The sequence below is a fragment of the Lytechinus variegatus genome, chromosome 1 (genome assembly GCF_018143015.1).
Source record: "Lytechinus variegatus isolate NC3 chromosome 1, Lvar_3.0, whole genome shotgun sequence".
Taxonomy (NCBI): Eukaryota; Metazoa; Echinodermata; class Echinoidea; order Temnopleuroida; family Toxopneustidae; genus Lytechinus; species Lytechinus variegatus.
This window is the reverse complement of record NC_054740.1, coordinates 80,343,438-80,361,648: the sequence shown is the minus strand read 5'-3', so window position 1 is coordinate 80,361,648 and position 18,211 is coordinate 80,343,438. Positions and strand designations below refer to the sequence as shown.

General features: G+C 36.3%; 1 protein-coding gene across 1 annotated transcript in view; it reads right to left on the bottom strand.

The window, feature by feature from the left end:
- LOC121424691 (DNA topoisomerase 2-alpha-like) overlaps positions 1-18,211 on the bottom strand; it is a 41,795-nt gene that overhangs the window by 11,315 nt on the left and 12,269 nt on the right. The window contains exons 8-26 of the mRNA XM_041620441.1: positions 17,828-18,001; positions 17,030-17,131; positions 16,026-16,163; positions 15,420-15,476; positions 14,628-14,867; positions 13,802-14,038; positions 12,836-12,944; positions 12,189-12,298; positions 11,785-11,877; positions 11,124-11,238; positions 10,445-10,566; positions 9,476-9,624; positions 8,766-8,997; positions 7,859-8,058; positions 6,317-6,452; positions 5,688-5,883; positions 4,862-5,106; positions 1,245-1,328; positions 362-574 (exon numbers count right to left, since the gene is read on the bottom strand). Coding sequence (XP_041476375.1) covers positions 362-574; positions 1,245-1,328; positions 4,862-5,106; positions 5,688-5,883; positions 6,317-6,452; positions 7,859-8,058; positions 8,766-8,997; positions 9,476-9,624; positions 10,445-10,566; positions 11,124-11,238; positions 11,785-11,877; positions 12,189-12,298; positions 12,836-12,944; positions 13,802-14,038; positions 14,628-14,867; positions 15,420-15,476; positions 16,026-16,163; positions 17,030-17,131; positions 17,828-18,001 — 2,952 coding nt within the window. The remainder of the gene's footprint in view (positions 1-361; positions 575-1,244; positions 1,329-4,861; positions 5,107-5,687; positions 5,884-6,316; positions 6,453-7,858; positions 8,059-8,765; positions 8,998-9,475; positions 9,625-10,444; positions 10,567-11,123; positions 11,239-11,784; positions 11,878-12,188; positions 12,299-12,835; positions 12,945-13,801; positions 14,039-14,627; positions 14,868-15,419; positions 15,477-16,025; positions 16,164-17,029; positions 17,132-17,827; positions 18,002-18,211) is intronic.

Below are 18,211 nucleotides of genomic sequence, written 5' to 3'. Positions count from 1 at the left end.
CAAGTCATATATAGAAAAAGTAATCAGTTAAAGTGCCATACAGTCAGTCATTAAAATGAAAGTATGTAACTGTTACAGAAAATTATGAATGGAGAGATTGCATTATAGGACAATACACAAACACTTCAATGTTCTATACGAGCGGAACATGATAATATGCAATTGAAAATATCAAAAGGATGATATCCTACTTGTCATGTATTCTTATTTGCAGTTTTAATATACTTTGTAAAATTCCTGAGACTCAATGGAAAAAAAAATGTGACCACCTTAGCACCAATATTTCTGAGGAGCAAAGAGGATTCAAATACACAAAAGAGAAGTTTGCACTTGGTGAGAGGCAATGTACTCAAAGACTTACCCTGCCTCTCCTTCCATCACCAGATGGCTTCTTGATGAGATTATCTATACGTGGGACTACACGTCGTCCGTACGGTGAAGGCTTGGTTTCTTCTCTTGTGAGCAGCTTCTGTTTGCGTGGTTTGTTGATCTTGCTACCTTTACCCTTGGCCATCTTGGATGATAACGCTGCCACGCCTGAGGATGCATCTTCCCTCTCCTGGGCTTCTACCCTCTGGAAATGTTGAAGTAAAACAATTCCTTGATTACAGTTTGTGGGCAAATTTTTAAGTATGAAAATATGACCCCATATGTACAGGACTTTCCTGAAATTATTCGTTTCTGCTTTGTGCTTCATATGAAAGATGTAATGCCCTTAAATTACAATGTCTTAAGAAAACGTGGAGGAAAAATAGGAATTGGATGCACAGAGAGGTTCATTATAATATGAAATGTATCCTTGTGTAATTTTCCATTTCAGATAAAGCGGATAGCTAACCTGTGATTTTCATGTAACAGGGATCTAGGTTTCAAAGCAATCGGTAAGTAACATTAGTTGAATGTTGCCATCTTGTGTGAAATTTTGAGATTGCTGCATTGGCATTGACTCACTTTCCTCAAAGAGAATATGGGACTAAACAAAAAGTAGCATAAATAAATGTCCAGCATGATTTTTTTTTATGTTGGAAGGGGGAAAGATGTGAGGTAATACTTCAAAAATATGAAGGTTATATTTTTTACTTCATATATGAATTCATAAATTTGGTTACAATCAACATCCTCACACATGTGCATAGGATCAACAAATACCATTTAAGATCAAAGGCGTTTGGACAAGAAAATTTTGTTATGATATAATGAAGTACAGTTTATTCTGTCATACTATGGCTTCATTTGTAACTTACATCAAGCTCTGCTGAGAAAGCATTTAGATCATCAGTCCATAACATACTGGCAGTCTTTCTCCTCAAAGCACTCAGCTCAGCAGCCTAGAAATAAGGAAGATACAATCAATGAATAATACTGCTAAGTCACATGGTTTTCATCTTTGGAGAACTGTCACTGAGAAAACTGGTCTTTAAAGGTCACTCTGATTTTTTTCAGCTGGTCTTTATAGCCAGGTTTTATGTGCATATATATATATCAAATAACTCTATTCAATGTCATCATTCATTATGAAAAAGGAAAAAAGCAGAACCCATATCCAGCTGGTCAAAGTAAAAACAAACTAGATGGATTCCCGACTGCGCATAGTAAAATATGTCAGATCTAAATTGAATAGCACACTTTAACTTCTACAATTTAATAAAAACTTTAATAATCTGATTCCTCCTGCAACAATTTACAGTGGGCAGTGTTATAAAATCCTCCACAAATCATACTTGATATTTCAATTACTTCCTATTGGTGGCTGGGAAGTGAGAAATTACATCTAGTCAGACCGAAAAAAAATATGCATTCATCAAAAAGAATGAAAAAGGTTTTAGTGGCCACCTGCTTTATAGTGGCTACTTAAAATTTCCCAGCAGGTAATTCGTGTTTGTAGACCCTGTCTATAGTGGCCAGTCTTCTTCACAAGACGACAAGAACACACTTGTCAAAATGTAGAGATTGGATGGTCCTTTTCAGGACCAACACTTGCCCGAGAAAGATACATGGTGTACCGTGAAACCTACTACACTAAAATGATGGTTATATATGTAAAATCAACATAAGTATATGTTGGATTGAAATACATGCATACATGTATGCAATATTACATTTACGTATAAAACTTAACTCATTGAATTTAAAAACACATACTGATACTGTTAGTCCATTACATGGCATAGTAACTACAGTACATGGCATGATGCCCGCTAACCTGTCTATAGTGGCAACTATTGCTGTTTCCCTTTGGTGGCCACTATACACAGGTTTGAATGTATTCATTGAAATATATGTTTTTAGACACCCTAATAATACTTGCACTTATCAGAGTAGACTAATATCATCTATACGCTACCTGAAATAGAAATATGAAGCAATATCAATATACTGTACAGCAAGCCTTGAAATAAGCGGGCGCTGAGTGCAAATTCGCGCTCATAACGCCATCAATTGCGCCCATGAAGCCCCAAAATCATCAAAATGTTGACAACTGGGCGCAAATATTTTCCAGGTAATTGCGCCCGCCATGAGTGAGCAGTGAAGCCATATCATACATGTAATTTAAATATCTGTAAAGCCAAAATCAAATAACTTTCAATTTACGATAAATACAGTTTAAAATTGCCAAGTGCCTTTTTTTCTGCACCATAAAAAGTGAGCTACGTCCGTCTTTTTTTTCCCTGTAATACATGTGCGCACGTTCTTCCGGTAGCGGTTTTTCCATACTTCACCTTGTGCAATTTCTAATGCACACAGTTCCAGTTGGGATATCACAATTCTGTGATATAGTAGTTCGAATTGCACAGGAGATAAATCCCTGTTCACAGCACATACGATGTGTGAGTCTTTTATCCTCACAGTCGCCGACCTTGCTTGTCAAAACGGAGCCTTAATAATCCAAAATAACTTAGCTTATAGTTGTGAATTGTAGCTTTTTAATTTCTTTCCTGGAGAGGGGTAAATATCAGACAATGAATAATCAAACAAGGCTCCATCTAAAAAAAAAAAATAGGAGGAGGATGCCACGTGCACTTGAGTGTGGTGTTAGCAAGCCAGTTTTGAGCTCATGTTGTCTGCCAGAGCTCTGGGTGAGAATTCTATCAGTAATAATGGCCTAAGTGATGGTGATTTTCCGTTTGAGATAGAGTTTAGATTTCACGTTAATTTTTGAAAACTGTCAAAAAACTTTATGATTTCTTCATTGTGATGAATATTTAAGTTATTAATGAATACATTTTCACCGAATTCAGACTCTCCCAGAATGAAAGGCATTTTCTGTGGAGATCTGCGTTTTCAAATAAATTGTGAAAAACTTAAGGCATGTGAACCTACAATACATGTACATAGCCTGTGGCTATGTGCTGGAATTCGAATAGACTGAGTTATTTATTCATTTCGTTTCTTAATATCTTTAACATAATTTATATGCAATCCAAGTGCACCTCACAGCCACAATCACACACAAACACTCACCCACTCCCGTGATTCAAACCATAAAAAAAAAACTTAATTTTTTTTTTTTTCTAAATTTATTATTTGATCTGAATTCTATCTTTCTCCATCTCTCTCTTTTTTTTAAATTTAATTTTATTCATTTATTTAGATTTTTTTTTTTTGGGGGGGGTTCATTTCTCATGGTTCATTAAAGACGAAAAATAAATAAGCCCATGTGATTGTGTGTGTGGTTGTAAAGGGGATGTGGAGTGAGGGTGTCAAAACACTTTTAATCATTTAAATCTGATATCTTAAATATTTGAATAAGCCTAATACTTAGCATATGCTATTCATGTACTAATTAAAAAATTGCAGGAGCTGCGCTTACTATAAACAAATTTGTGGTGTGGTTCACCGTTATATATATATTTTTTAAAATTGCCCCTGGTTCCAGAAAATTGCCCCCGGTTCCTGTAAAAAGCCCGTGAGCCGGCTTACAGGTGCTTATTTCAAGGCTTGCTGTACAGTAATGCAAGACTAAGACACAAGATATATTTGGGGGGCCATTGCATTAACAAAAAATATTATCACAGATCATCAATCAGGATCTCTTAACTCAGAATCAGGGGCGGTATTCTGAACATTGTCTTTTCTCCATATTTTATCTTATCTCAGAGATATGACAAAATCGGTATTCTGGTGGATGTCATAACTTTTGTCACAAAAATTGTCATAAATTTTGTCTCTTCTCTTTAGCGCGCAGCAAAAATACGCGGCTTTAAATGCGCGTAATCCTTTTATACAAGCAAAAGATATGACAAAAGTTATGACAGGGGGGTAGCAGTCATAAATTTTGTCATATCTTTTAGTACCAAATATCCCGATACCCTGCCGACTGAATGTCAAGCAAATAATTATATTATTTAGATTAGATTGTGGTATTAGTTTCACTCATCTTCCATGACAATTTTCAAAATTATTTTTTCATGCTACAATTAGTTAGGCCTTACATATTTATTCCTCCTTTTTTTCTCTGTTTTCCTTACTTTTCTACTTCTCCTTTAAAATTGTTCACAGCTCCCTGTCTCTCTTTGTAATTAAGCGCATCAATATACGCGTAGTTGCGCGATGCCAGCAACTGTTTTGGGGATACGCCCTACCTGCCACGGGGCTTTCCTATTGGCTAGAAGGGCTCCAACTGGGAACTAACAATGATTTTGATTGGTTTGCTTCCGAAAAGATGGGTGGGAACTTTGAGAGATATGACAGGGAAAAGACAATGTTCAGAATACCGATTTGTGACGATCATAGCGGTGTCACATCTCAGAGAAAAATGACAAAATTTATGACAAAAGTTATGACAGAGTTTCAGAATACCACCCCAGATGTATAAAAGAAAAATCCAACAATAAATTCTTAATCTTCTCAGAAAACATACCTTATCATCTCTCTGCTTGAGAAGTTCATTCTTCTTCTCTTTTGTCAGACTCCACAAGGACATTCCAAGAAGGTAGTTGTAATCGGGTCCAGAGCCAGCCTCTGATGAATCACTTGCGGTATCGTCAAAGCTATCCTCATCTTCCTCAGCAGTCTTCTGCTGGGCTTCCTTCCAGGCCTTGACAGGGTCAGAGTCATACCCCCTAGAGGCCAGCTGACTGATCATGGATGTCTTGGACTTGTTCTCTGTAAAGATAATGGAGAAACAAGAATATACAGATGTCAGGATCTGGTGGATTAGATGGCTAATGGATTTGTGTCCTGTCATCAAACACATATTTTTATCAAACTTCACACTCACCTTTGTATGGCTATTCCTCTAGGTTCCTATGGCTGTTTATGCCAGGGGACTGACCATTAACATTGATATCCAAAATATAGAACACATTTGATCGCAAAACGTTTAGCTCCACCATGGAGCTCAATCAAGAATTGGTCTTTCTTTTGTATTTAAAAGATCAAGAATAAGTTGATTTGAATAACAAGTTTTTATCAAACAAGCCCAAGCCCATGGCCACCTCTTACAAAAAGAGTGTTATTGACCACATCAACGGAAGGTCAATGACACCATCATCTTGACTTAAAACACCCTTTTATATCATGCCTCGCAAACATGAAACAATACTCGTGCATTATTATTATTGTTTGGTCTATCAGTTTCATCCTTCTTGTTTACAAAGGGATAAGTGCACGGCTTTCCATAGTTGCAACTGATTTAAATCAAACACAAATCTTTACAAAACCAGCCTTGTTAGTCATTGCCTCACCTATCACCACCTTGCCATCTATCTTCTCCATGATAAATCGAGCCTGATTGTTGAGTTTGCTCGATTCCGCCTCCAAGATGCCTTCAAGGTAGGCCTTTCGCTTGTGATACAGCTCCATACGCAAGGTAAAGAATTCTCTCAGGATCTCCTCAACATTCTCATACCTTTTAATACAACCATGACTGTCGTACAACACCTGAAAAGATGAAATGGAACCAAGAAACAACAATGATTAGGGATAAAATTTCTGTCATATTTCATTTTCAGGAATTTATAAAAATGGTGAATTTGCCATTAAAGGGGAAATTCAGCCACGAGAAAAAATATAAAAAAATAATGGTGAAAGTTTGATGAAATCCAATAAAGAATTACTGTTTTGAAATTTTAAGCTTTTAATTAATGTAGTATAGATACCATTTTTTAAATAGAATATGACTCATACAAACAACTCTCCTATAGAAGGGGTATAAGATTATATGACTAATGATATATTCACTGAAGAAATAAATTATGTCTTTACCAGGAAAACAATTTTTCTCTTTTTATCTCCATTTTGTGTTCATCAGAACAACAATTTACTCTGTTTCTACCTCCTTTGACATAACATGAGTTACCCTTTACTGACTTACCATGTTAGCATGTGAGAATGTCGTCTGTAGCTTGAACATCTTATGAAGGCCTTCGTCTTCTGCTCGCATCAACCTTTCCTCATTCATCTTCACTACAAACTTGACCGTGGTGTCTGTATGGTACTCCTTGTAGTCCCTGAAGAACGTGGCAAGGAAACAAGCATTCATTGATTTTTTTTAAATAAGGAGACGGACGACAGCATCGAAAATGTAGGTGTCATGGACATGATTCTCAGTAACCGGGCCATGTATCTCTTGCATTTACTCCTTAGGAGGGCAAAGAAAGTTTCTTGAAAAATAGCATCAGAACCACCCTTGGTAATAAGGGAATTACGAGGGCAGTAAGGCAGTTCAGATGGGCACCCAAGCAACTGAAGAGTTAAGTGTTACTTAACCCTAAAAAGACTGGGGGGGGGGCTGATTCAGCCCCCCCTCAACATTTTTCGCGATAAATCCGCCGTGCGAAATTTCTTGACCGCGTGTCTCGCTGACTATTTACTTTCAAGTCTCGCGCAACTTTTGAGACCAAAATTGTGACCCCCGGGTACGCGGTTCCAAAATTACGCAACATTTCGTAAGTGCATGCAGACCCAAAATTACTCAAAAACATGAATTTGTGTACAAATCCAATGCAAATAGTGTTCTTAGCCAAAATTTATAAATGTATCATTATTTTTCCTTTTACTGCTTAAAATCAATTATTTTATATTTTTTTATGGTCAAATTTTATTGTCAAAATAAAGTCCCCGATAATTTCCATTGAAAAAACAATAAAAAACAAAAAGTCGAAAAACAAAGAAATACATAAGAAATTTAGAAAACAATAGAATACATAAGAAAATAAATGTGATTTTGAATTTTTTTAAAAATTAATTTGATCAGATGCCTATCTAGAGTATGTGAAACAAAAATTAGCATTTCAGGGGCATTATTTTATTAATTAGAGCAAACTTATGATTTTACGCATAAATTAGCATAATTAACGAGACATGAGATTTTTGCAGAATTTGATGTTATAGTTTTGTAGATAATGCCATGGGTAACGCGTGTGCCAATTTTCGTCGCGATCGCGCGATCAGCAGCCGAGATCATAAGGGGGGGCTGAATCAGCCCCCCCCCAGTCTTCTTAGGCGTCGAAATAGCCCAGTCTATTTAGGGTTAAGAGTCAAGCTTAAACGCTTACATACACATGTTATTAAATGCGAATTTGGTTTGATGGATAGGTGGTAGCGCGCGTCCCGTGCTTATGATCTGACCAATACGGTGATGCAGTATACTCCGCTAGCAACAGAAATTTAGGTGCGACTCTAAAATCACACTTAAGTCTTTGCGAAACATCCCTTGGTTTATATAGAAATTGCAGTCCTATCAGAATGGTATAAAAATTATAATGAAGTGTGAACCAATAGCTCAGTAAAAACACCACAATACATGTTTTTTGTGAGCAAGATTAACTGTTTTTTCCCCATCAATTAAGAATCATATAACTCTTTCCATTCCTAGAATTGATTTAGAGTGGGTAATAGTTTTAGGACAACCTACGTGATAGATGGCTTGACCTTCTCTGTCCCATAGACCATGGTCTCCAGGACGGATTCCTTGTAGTTCTGGGTCCAGACCCTGACGGGCAGTTCTGTGATCTCTACTGAATTGTTGTCTGTCACTGCGATCTCTCCATTGACCGCGAAACGATTGGGCTCAAACTCCTCGATGGTTCCACGGAAGTTCTTGTAGGATGGAAGCTGAGAAGGATGGTGGATGATCAAATGATTGTTTTAAAGATATTGAAGAGATATATAGCAAATACCAGATGAATTATTAAATATCCATTTTCATACGTAAATAATTATCATTTAGCTCATACCATTTCATCTTATTTTATTATATAATACATTTTTATTGGGGTTAACTCATACAAACTTCAATAATTCAAACACAGTCACATGTAAAATTGGCTTGAGGTCAGAAACAGGACAGAGGTAGTTGTTCAATGAGATCACATCTTTACATGAGAAGTGTCCTTCAAAGAGGTCAGTACCATGTAATGACTTCAAGTCTTCATAAATTGTACATGCGTTCTCATAAGACAACAAATAACATATTTTGTGAATTTCATTTTAAATTAAGCTGACCATTTAATCTTCAACTGAAAACCAGAATGTTTAGAAGAGTGCTCTATTCAGTTTTCTACTTGGAGACATAATGTTGTATAAAGTTTTTTTTAAATTGGCATATATTTCAAGACTTCATGATCAGAATGTTGCATTCTGGGTAGAGAAACAGTTACCATTTACATAGTCTAGGTCTCAAGCTGATGGTATTCAAGATGGCTGTGACACAGTTTGCCTTCAACACTATACTAATTGCCTCTTACAAACAAATAAAGGTTCAAACTCAACCCTTTGTCAAGCCAACCCTTATCTCACCCTTACCCTATGGGTTAACCTACCATTGGAATAGGATCCTCTCCTGCAAGGAGTCTTTTGACGTTGGCCACCACCTCTCTGATATCATAGTTGCTTATCCTGGTGCTCCATCCCGTACCGATACCCTCACTACCGTTGATAAGAACCATTGGGATGATGGGAACATAGAACTCTGGCTCAATACGCTGGTTGTCATCAAACATGTAGGTGAGGAGGGAGTCGTCGTGAGCGGGGAAGACAAGCCTTGCTAACGGACTGAATGTGAAGAAAGGTATAGCAAGGAAAGATAAATACAGTTTCAACATCAAAGTACTGTTAAGCTTTCAAATATCCTAATTACATGTTATCATTCATGATGTGATGCCACTTACAAAGGAATTGCTTTCTTTTATATCAAGAAAGGACAGAAAAGTAGTGAAATTTTTCACTTAACTAATTTACAGAACAGATTATAAGCATGTGAAACTTCAAAACATGCACGTAAGTCCCATTAGGTCTTTTATTTCTTAGTTACAGAAAAAGTGAAAGGAGAAGTCAATTCTTTTTTTATCTCACTTGAATTTTTTAAAATGATTTTTTAGAAAGAAAAAAATGACAACCATATGGAGTAGCCTCTGACTGTCAAAAACAAAATCAGATGATTTAACTCTCCCCCTTAAAATAACTGGATATGCATACAATTCATTTTCAGGATGGAATTTGCCTTGAATCTTCATTCACTCATCATACATACCTGAGTTGAGTGAAAATATAACGAGGGCTAGCAGCGTCCTTTCCTCCATGAAGACGGGTACCAAACTGACCAATGGGCTGCAGGAGATTCAGGTTGTTGCTACCAACAAAGTTCTGCGCCAGGTTGATAATGGTGCTCATCAGAGATGTCTAGGGCAAAATTTATTGAAGAAATAATCGTTATGATCCTTTTCCCTAAAATAATAAAACTTTCTATTTCATTGTTCATTGATCTATTGGCAAAAATAACCTGAGGCTGTCAAACAAAACTCATCGTTTTTATAGTTCTGAACAACTTAGACAATGACCGGTATATAGAATGCAAAGTGTGAAGCCAAAGTATGTGTTAACAATGTTTCACTATACTGGCAATGATTTCATTCAAACTTGTGCCTGTTTCAAGTTGAGCATCACAAAGTCTAGCAGCCAACTGTTAAATTCATTGATGTCCTCAAAGGACAGCAAAAGACCTATGATAAATGTTACAGGAGTCAGGAGTGTCAACTTTGAGACACTCTGTCAGGTTTGTGTGATATCTTGCTGCTCATATGAAGGCTATTGATCAGAGAACTCACCACATACATATTAATTCTCCCAACCCGAGACCAGCTGAAGCAGTAAAGTTGGACATGTCAGATCCAAACAAGGAAAGTTTGCCAGATCCAACATATTATGAAGACAGATGACACAAAAAGTAAATCGCTGTTTCAAGCAACATTTTGAATCAGAACATATACAGTCAAACCTGTGTTAGTGGCCACCTGTCTATAGTGGCCACCTGCCTATAGTGACCACTAAAACTGATTCCCATGGAGGCAGATTGTGTGTATAAGAACCTGTCTATAGCAGCCACCTGTCTATAAAGGCCACATTTTGTGTTTCCCTTTGGTGGTCACTATAGACAGGTTTCACTGTATGTGAATTTGGGCTAAAGTATATTCAATGGATATTCAAGAATGTGCTATCATACCTCACCATGATGATAAGCTGAAAGCTCAGCCACAGCACCAGCCATCTGGGCCACTTTGATCTCTTTCTTCTCATACTTCTTGAAGCATGTATACAGTACCTTACGCTGACCAGGCTTCAAACCTGAAAATCACATGGAAGCACATGGGAAGAATTAAAACCTTTTATTGTCAAAAATAAAGTTAGAATAGATGTTGAATAGCACCAGTGCATCAGATAGATTTTTTCTTATGATGGGAGCTACTTCATAAAGATGTTCATATTGTCATGCATGATTCTAAAAACAAAATTTCTTGTGCTAAATGATTTTCCCCAAAATTTTCCTGGTGTGTTTTAATAAATTGGTTCTGAATTCCTAAATCCTAATCAAATTTTTACAGACGTTTCACTTTGCATTTAAACATTTGTTAAAATCTACAATACAACTGTCATATATTCAGTAGTGGGAAAAAATGATTCAGAATTTAATTTGATTTAAATACCATGAAACCGGTTCATTAATAATAATTTCATAATAACATTGATAATCAATTACATGTTTAATGAAATACTCATAACATAACTTACAATTACAATTATTTAGAATAATTGTTCAAGGTTTTTCATAGATCAATGATTGATTGTGATACCTAAAATTGACTTCCAATCTATTACAAATTTTGTGTGATAACTTGACTTACCATCAACCATGGATGGGATTGATCTCTCATTGTCAGCATTAGAGAAAAGAACCAGCTCCTTGTTGATGAATTCATTATAACTGACTTTCTTAGTATCTGTCTGGTAAAGGTAGCGCTGTAGCAAGATGAAAAAAGAACTTTTGTGTATTCATATCGTCTTCTATATTCTAACGTATTTATCATGGCTGTTGGCATTATTTTCATCATTTTTATTACTCTCAATACACTTTTGATAATAATCATCATATAGTCAATTCCATCACCATTATCATTGTAACAATTGTACTCATAATAATTGCAATTGTCAGTCTTTGATTATTCTACATCAAATCACAATCATCATCATAATCATCAAAATCATTACCACCTTCATTATCACCACCACCACCACCACCATCATCATCATCATCATCACCACCACCACCACCATCATCATCATCATCACCACCATCATCACCATCATCATAATCATCAACATCACGATCATCATCATCCTACAACTAAGCTATTTTTAGTGTGACCAACAATATTACAATCACGTACTAGCAACTTTATTTTACTGTGAAGACCTGTACATTGTGCCATATCTTTAAAAAATTCAATTAAATCAAATTGAAAACCAGCAAAAAATCTATATTTGCATTTATAAAGGTTATCCTACCTCTCCAAGTCCTGTTTCTTTCCTGCTTCTCCTTTCCTCTAGCCATTCACTCAGCCATACCTTGCGATCTTCCACTTTCTTCTTACTGAATGCCTACAAAACATAATGAAAAAAAAACATGCAAAATACAATAAGTTTTAAAACTATTAAAATCAGTGTACACACACCTTGCATCAACATATAAATCAATCAAGTAGCGAGATCAAATTAGAAAAGAAACCATATCCATAAATTAGGATAATATGACTGATGCATGCAATGGATTAGTGTTTACTGTAAGAATTTTGAACTGCCAGAATAATCAGAAATGAACCTTTTAATTCTGAAAGTGGCATGGAATGCAAACTGCATGCATGGGATACTCATAAATGATAAGCTGCAACCATCAATGAGAGAAGACTTACAAGAACAATAGCAGCATCATCATCTGGTCCAGTGTATTCAAACGGGATCCGATGACGATCCATGTCACAGAAGTATTCCTTGGCTTCTTTCATGGTACTCGTACCCAAACCTAAAAACAATATTGAGATGTAAATTATCTTAATATCATCCAAGAGTCTGAAGGAATCATTCAGTCTTATGAAGTTTACAGTGGCAATTTAATAGCACAGAAGTAAATTCAAAGAAAACTACATGAATTATAATGATAAGTCATTAAAGCATGTGCTAGAGCATTGGTAATTGTTCAATAATATGAATTCTAACACTTGAATCTTTAAAAATTGTAGTACAAATTTCAATTTTTTCTCATTAATGATCCTTTATGAAAATTTCAAATGCACTACTGATCAAATTCTAATATAATTATCAATATATTATAATGTCATTTATTTTTCTAGACAGAAGCTTTTCAAACATTTATCTCTTAAATAAAGTAATTGTATATTAGAAAGACTGTATCCTGAAGTCTTCTTCTCAATTCATGCTTGGAGGTTGTTTCATACAGCAAATAAACTTCATATTCTAGATGAGTCAGGGACTAGACCATATAAAAATTCAACCCATATCAATACCCAACATAAGACCATGTGAAAATATTCAAACCAACCTTTGTAGTATTTGACCTTCCATGTTTTCCAGTTGTCTGTTTCGTTCTTCCATCTCTCAAATTCAGGGAGGGAATAAAAGGATAGCGTTGTCTCATTAGCCTTGCTCACCTAAACATGATAAAAAGACAGATGGAAAATAGTTGGGCATAATCCCTATTGCCTCCATCCAATAACCCATTAACTATCATAAATTGCTTGAAGAATTACCAGTATTTGAATGGTTTCTATTTTTTTAAGTGGCAAAGCAATACTTTTCTTTTATTTTATTGATGCATTTTTTTTCTAAAATCATTTACCTGAAATGGATCAACATTGATAACTGACGTTTCAAAATCACAAAGTTGCCGATTTCCTTGAAAAGGCATTGATCTGAGAGTTCTAATGATGTTGCACATCTGAAAACTATTTTTCAATAATTTTTTTCTAAATAAGACAAAAGCTACCCAAGCAATGACAAAGAGCAAGGTGTGTGTTAGGTCTTTCACTGTTTGTTTTTTTCTAATCAAGTGGCATGATTTGATAGACTTTGCATCAAAAGTTCATTTATCGAACCAAAAAATGTCGTCAGACTGAATCAAATTGTCTTGATCAGTCTTCCTTAACCCCATCCATCCAGGCTACCAATATACCTTAACAATAAGTGTGATGAATTCCTCTAGGAAGTCTCTATGTAAGAGATGAGGCCAGTTGCCGTGGATGAAGTTGATTAGGAGACCCTTGATATGAGAACCACTTAAATCCTGATCAGTCATCATAACACCCCCAGCCCAACACCCCTTCCCTTACTACCAACAAACCTTGACGATGGGTGTGATGAATACTTCTAAGAAGTCCCTCTGTAGAAGTTGAGGACAGTTGCCGTGGATGAAGTCGATTAGGAGACCCTTGATATGAGAACCACCAAATTCCTGATCAGTCATCATAACACCCCCAGCCCAACCCCCCTTCCCTTACTACCAACAAACCTTGACAATGGGTGTGATGAATTCTTCTAAGAAGTCCCTCTGTAGAAGTTGTGGCCAGTTGCTGTGGATGAAGTTGATTAGGAGACCCTTGATATGAGAACCATCCTGATCCTGATCAGTCATGATCATCAGTTTCCCGTAGCGGAGGGTCTTGAGAGACTCTTCAGAATCATATTTGTTCTTGTACTGAAGACCCAGGATCTTGATGATATTGTTGATTTCAGCATTCTCCATGATCTAGCAAAGAGACAGATAACCAGCTTGTGAAATACCGATAATAAAGTTTTGCATGACTAGTGCTAAAATACTAGTATAAGAGAGAGGCAAAACTTCCTGGTGATCACTGATGTCACTCCTGTGACAATTGTATAGTTTCTAAGAACATCTATACCTCACAACTTTTGGTCTTGAATAATGTTGATAATGACCAGTTTGGCATTATGTTTAAGATAAGTTTTCATCTGTGGCTTAATGTCAATATATTCCATGGGACCAGCTGTTGCCAGGAAAGGGTTACAGGGGTCTGTCTTTGATTCCAATAAAAAGGCTCAAACCTACAAAAAAATATTTTTAAAAAGGCTGGCTGTACAGGATTCAATCAAGGGCTTCTGAAAAGTCACATCTCAAGAGTTTTCTCACATCTTAATATCTCTCTGTAGGGCTAGTGGGTAGATAGAGATTGGGTGAATATTCCAAGTGCCACATTTTACCAGTACTGCAGACCATGACTTCTTAATCACATTCAAACACTTTCAACATTACCCATATATATGACAGAAAAAAAAACCTTCTTTTAAACATCAATATCCCAGCATGCATTGCTTACCTGCTTGTGAGAGGCTTCCCTGACATTCAACAGCTTTCCCCTGAGGGGGAATACCCCATAGTGGTCCCTCCCGACCACGCCCAACCCGCTGACAGCCAGTGACTTGGCAGAGTCTCCCTCAGTCAGGATGAGTGTACAGAGAGATGAGTTCCTGCCCCCTGCACTGTTGGCATCATCAAGCTTAGGGACACCCTTGATCTTGGAATGCTTGGAGGTGTGGCATTTCTTGTCCAGCTGACTCTGTGGGCAGTACAAAGAAATGACAGCACATCAGGATTTCCATTTCAAAATCTTATTTGGAATGAACTAAAACCCCCCCCCCCCTTTTTTTAGAAAAAATCTCAAAAGAGGATCCCTTTACATCATCATTTGTTCACAATATTTTAACATTTACACATTGAAACAAAATTAAACTCATATGAGTTGCATTTTGTGCACATATCTTTTCACAGGATTGGAATTGTGATAATAATGAAATTTTATTTGCTTCTCATTAGAAACAAACTTCAAAGCAAAAATATCTGTAATTTTCCTTGTTTCTCCATCTCATACTTCATTTCCTATTCCAACAGCCAACCCACCAAGTTGGTGAAATTCATACTTCCAAGGTATATTGTTCATCCTAGAACTATGATGTACATGTAACAAACATTCAACAACTTTAAATTCTTAAAAAACATTTCATAATTTTAAAATGGTAAAACTGCTCTCACAACTGGGAACAAACTAATACAAATCAATACATATTTCAATTAATTACAAGCAATCTAATAAACAAAGGTTTTTTCTCACCTGAGCCTTGAATTTCATCCAGGACAAGATATTCTCTACTATCCCACAGTTGGAAGCCTGGAAGTAGGAACAGACAGATCTTTATAATAATAACATGTGTGACATCGCAATGTCAATATATTCGCCTTGCAATCAGAGGGTCGTGTGTTTGAATCCCACCACGGCCTAGCATCCTTTGGCAAGGCATTAATCCACACTTTGCCACTATCCAGCCAGGTGTTAAATGGGCACCCGGTAGGTTGCGAAAGCCAATGTAATACTAATTGCAATGTAAAGCGCTTAGAAACAAAGTGTAATAAGTGCTATAAAAATGTAACTATTATTTATTATGTCAAGAGTATATTTCACAGCTGTCATGAAAAATGCAATGCTTCAAGATTACAACTTTGTACAGGTGCCTGTTTCATAAAGAGTTGCAACAGTTATCACACTTTATGAAATGGGCCCCAGAAGTGAGTTTATCGGGAAAACAAATATTCCCAAACATATTTAAAAAGGGGAAAAAGATATTTCCTTACTGGTTCCCCCCCCCAAAAAAAAAAAAACACACAAAAAATAAACAAGCAAGAAAAGAGTGAACAGAGAAGTGACGATTTATAATCTTACCGCTTTGATGAACTTCTCGCTGAGTTTACAGTGGGAGCCAAACTTCTTGACCTGAAGTGTCATGGTCTCCTTGGTCTGTGAGTCAAAGGTGGGGTTCTCTATCAGGCAGTTCACAAACACCCAAATATGGCTACGGACCTAAAGAAAGAGAAATGTGCATAAGAATAAGAGAGTGGATATCTTCCCCATTAAAAAAAATATTTTTTATATTGTGGATCTAGCTGGCCAAAGACATGGAAAAAGCAAGAATAAGAAATAAGGTAGGTTAGACACAAGATGATGAGCACTGACTGGCAATGAAGCAGCGAATCACCACCCTCTCGGACAACCCGTTTAAAATTGGGACAAAACCAGTTTACTTACTTGGACAGTAAAACTGCCTTAAACTCACCTTGATAAAATGAAAATTCAGGTGAAAACGTTTTCCTAAAATGCTGAAGAGAATGGCGTTGGCAACTTCAAGTATCCAAAATGGCAACTGGCAACTTGCTTGATACTCTGCTTGAGGAGCATTCCCGAAGGTCTACAATATCTTCTCTTGGGACCAAATTAAAGACATCCACTAAACCAGCCAAACACCACCAAACTTAGAATAAGATCAGAACTCAACTCCAATATTTTCAATAGGATACAGCTCTCAGCTGACAGTTGAGTTGAGACACGCATACTTTTAACTCAGACAAAATACAATGGAAGGCATTACTATTTTATTGATAATCATTAATGTATAGTAGTAGTGGGTAATGAGGTCATAATCATTAGACGGCTAGAGAAATAGTTGTTGCTCTATCTGGCAAAGTTTTCATACCTTTTGTTTAAAGAACCATGCATACAAATGTACTAATAGACAAATAGAAGGATATGTTTAGGAGAGATAACTGAAAAATTTGCAGGGAAAGTTTTTTTTTTATTAAGGTTAAAATGGTAAAAATACTAGACAGTATAACAATAAGAAATGAAATAAAGAAAACGGGGAAGTGTGAGAGGGATAGAAATGAGAATACCTGGAAAGGTTTGATGTTGATTCCTGCTTTGTTCTTCTTCTTCACTGTCTGTATAATCTGGGTTACTATTTGATCTGCAACATAGTCTACATGACGACCACCCTACATCATAAAAGAAAATCACCAAAAATTCATATATTTTTACACACTGGTTGGCTCTATTTCTCTTGGGTTCTAATAAATGCAACATGTACATCTTATTTCATATATTGGCAACACAAGCAGATTGATGCTTATTAAAGAAATCTTTACATGCATAGTTACTTTTGACCAACTTGGCTACAATTTGCATCTTACATGATTCATGAAAACACTCAACATTTACTCCAGCAATTTTATCAGTGGTCATTTATCTTTAAAGGAAAGAGTCACTTTTGTAGCAAGTTGAAAAAATGATCTCTTTCTATTGAATAATCAACAATGCCTGAATTTTCTAGATGAAACGACAGTCATTGAAATCAGCCATTAAAAAAATGCAAAAAATAATATATGTTAGTAATATCCTGTGCCTGAGAGTACCCACTGGGTGGACCAGGTGGGTTGCCCAGTATAGCAGCATGCAACAAACAGCAATGACAATACCTGTCGGAAGAATTCTTAGGGTATGGTGGTACCTTTAAATTGCAATATCATAGATATCTTGATAAAAAAAAGTTGACTACTTGGGTTCTAAAGCTGACTATTCCTGCCTGACCTAAAGTATCACACTTATGATAGAAATCGCACCTGAATCTGGGATTTTATTTTGAATCCTGGACAAAGTTACTAACTGCCTATAAAATCTGATACTTGACATACCTTGGTTGTTGCAATACTGTTGACAAAGCTGACCTGTTGAAAGCCTTTCTCACTCAGACAAACACACACCTCCCAGCGTGGATTCACCTGCTCGTGAATGACCTTGAGACGATTTCCAGTCTCGTCTTCCTTATCCTTGACGTAGAGATCGACGTAGGATTTGAAGCCATTTACCTACAAGATATCAATTAAGACATTGCTAAATTACTCTGTTATTGCTGTCTCCATCCAAAAATCAACAACCTCCCTATGATCAATCGGTGCATGGCCAATTTTTCATCATCAAGATAAACAAGCAAGTACCGAATCATTTTAATTTCACATACCAGCAGTTCAGGGGTCACTATCACTGCAAGAGGTCAAAAGTGGTGGTTAGAAAACACT